Source organism: Euphorbia lathyris, chromosome 1 (genome assembly GCF_963576675.1).
Source record: "Euphorbia lathyris chromosome 1, ddEupLath1.1, whole genome shotgun sequence".
Lineage (NCBI taxonomy): Eukaryota > Viridiplantae > Streptophyta > Magnoliopsida > Malpighiales > Euphorbiaceae > Euphorbia > Euphorbia lathyris.
Genome location: NC_088910.1, coordinates 59,188,944 through 59,191,725, shown reverse-complemented (window position 1 = coordinate 59,191,725; position 2,782 = coordinate 59,188,944). Strand labels below are relative to the sequence as shown.

Sequence of the window (2,782 nt, the reverse complement as noted above, 5' to 3'; positions counted from 1 at the left end):
GAGGTTTCATCATTGATATAAGGTTCTTATTTTTTCTAATAAATAATTTATTATCTATTTTTATCTATTATCCTATAGTTATCAAAGTAATTAAGACTTTAATCCATTATTTTAGTTTTTGCTTTATTTAGGTTAAACTCAATTAATGGGTTTGAGGTTAATTAGTATCCTTAAGGTAGCTCCCTATATACTCCCATTAAGGACCACAACCACACATACTCCTTCTTCCTATATATAACTTCCCTTCCCCTTCCTTTCATTATAACACAATTCATCTTAAATCAAATCTAAATACCCTTCCTCTGATCTCCTCTTCTACCTATTTTTTTTATTGAAGTTAAAAATGAAGCTCATCAATGGAAGCTCAAAGAGAAGAATGTCTTCAACTTCTTCAGGAAAAGGCTTAGGTTCTCTTTACAAAGAGCAAAGGGCTAAACTCTATATTATAAGAAGATGTGTTGTTATGCTTCTTTGCTGGCATGATTAGCATTTTGGAGATTGATCAGTTGAAGATTTCTATACATACAATCTTCTGCTCCTCTCTTTTTCTTGTCTTGTAAATAGTTGCAGAAGAAGGTAGCTTAATTAGATTTACATCATCATCATCATCATCTTCACCAAAATTTTGTTAATTTGTATACTCATTCGGATATATAATATATAGTATATTAATTAATACAGCTTCTTCATTTCTTTCCTAAATGTTGAGCTATTTATCCTTTCCTTATTATATATGCAGGCTTTGCTTTATTATATGTATCAAATCTTGCATTCTTCTTCTTCCTAAAAGATTATGGAAATCACCTCACTTCTGGGAAATTCATGGCCTTTCTAACCAATTTCTAACAATTAAGCACATAGTTTAATTCCTCAATATTGCTATTTACAACCATTTCTATAAATTATGTTTTCCACCAGTTAGTTAGTTGGTTAATTAATCAATTACTTACTGCGAATGGAATTTCATCTTCATTTTGGAAAGTTTAAATTACTATATATCATTATCTCAACTCAACCAATTAATTACTAATGTTTAAGCCTTCATTATTAGTTTATGGAATTCTTCCTCATATATAATAAATGTTCAACCGAAAGCCAAAACATCAAGTTGTACAACTTTTGACGGTTTTGCCCTCACTTACAACCTAACAACTTTAATTTTCTCACTAAACAAAATGTTATATATATATCTCCATCAGCCCATTCCATTCAAGTTGGGGAAAAAAAATTAAGAGAAGTAATTACTCTATTATTATATGATGCATGCATGATAAGCTAAGCTAGTAGGGCCATTAATCATTTGAAGTATGGTTTAGCATTCATTTAATTTATGGCCTCCAAATATTATTTTTATCAGTCACCAAAGGTAAAAGAGTGAAATAAAATAATCATATAACTAATTGTTATTGTTAAGTTAATTACAGATGTTGCATTTTAGTATATCCAAATTAAAGTTGTACCTATAAATGTTTTAGGCTTGTTAATTTTATTTTATTTTTAAATATCTGTTCTGTTATGCGGTTAGAGAGGTTGTGACTTTATGTTATCTATTTTCAGAGGATAGTTTATAAAAATGATTTTTGTGAGTCATGGGCAAAGGCAAATTATAAAATTCACGTTTTAGTTGTCAAGGGACCTTTCTGAATTCTAATTATCTAATATTATATACGTTAGGCATGCCAAGTAAGTAGTTAATATAGAAATGCAAAATGGTCAATTCTTAAAAAAAAATGGTTATGTTAACATTACGTATTGCTTCAATTAGTGGAAGGTATACGTATCATTTATCAATTGCTTAATATATATTTGGGTTAAGGTGCAAAAATACCTCTAACGTTCTGGGTCAGGAGCAATTTTATCCCTAACGTCTAAAATGGTGCAATTTTATCCCTAACGTTTGTAGCCAAGAGCAATTTTACCCCTAACGTTGATAAATTGGGTCAATTTCCGACACTATTATAAAACACAGATATTTTTATTCATTATTTTGCACCAATTGCATATCAATTCATTCTAAAAAAAGGATTTCATGTTTTTTTGTAATTTAATAATAGAATTGGAGATTAATATTTATAAATTTGGTGAATTTTTTGAATTTTTTTTGTCTAATTCGTACCAAAAACAGTATAAATTTTTTTTCTTTTTTTATTTTTTTCACATCCCAGCATATGTTTATGATTTGTTACTGATAAAATGACGCACATGTGAAGTGTAGATGATAAGATTCATCACCGAGAAGACAGTTTGATGAATTATTTCTGATATTGACCCAATTTATCAACGTTAGGGGTAAAATTGCTCTTGGCTACAAACGTTAGGGGTAAAATTGCACCATTTTAAACGTTAGGGGTAAAATTGCTCCTGACCCAAAATGTTAGGGGTATTTTTGCACCTTAACCCTATAATTTATAGCTAGAATACTTAATTAGATTGAATTATTTTTGATAAAATACAGTTAATTGAAAACTTGAAGAAAATGAGACAATTTAGATTAAGGAACAATTGCTACGGCTAGGATTTTCTGGTCTACAACCAAACAGCATAAGATAATAATAACACTAATTAAGTTTAAGAGTTTGATGAAATGAGATCTCTGAATAGGATATTTATATTGGGTCAAAATAAAATTCATGAGTTAGTGAATTATTGGATTACAACCCACATTCACGTGTACGGTCGGGCAAATGATAAAAAAGTATTTCCTTTTGTTTTATCTTGCAATTGCAATGATAGAGATATGTCTTGCAGAGATTTTGTTTTTTTACATAAAATTCTATTGTTG

The 2,782-nt window shown here is 29.0% G+C and overlaps 1 protein-coding gene across 1 annotated transcript; it reads left to right on the top strand.

Moving 5' to 3' along the window:
* The first annotated feature begins 240 nt into the window (after nt 1-240).
* On the top strand, nt 241-723 carry LOC136206285 (small polypeptide DEVIL 4-like). Its single transcript, XM_065997323.1, has one exon. It carries the CDS (start codon nt 344-346, stop codon nt 485-487), a length of 144 nt encoding a protein of 47 aa, XP_065853395.1. The 5' UTR covers nt 241-343; the 3' UTR covers nt 488-723.
* The last annotated feature ends 2,059 nt before the right edge of the window (nt 724-2,782 follow it).

Coding starts and splice junctions, on each gene's coding strand:
- LOC136206285 (XM_065997323.1), top strand. CDS start 344: ATGAAGCTCATCAATGGAAGCTCAAAGAGAAGAATGTCTTCAACTTCT.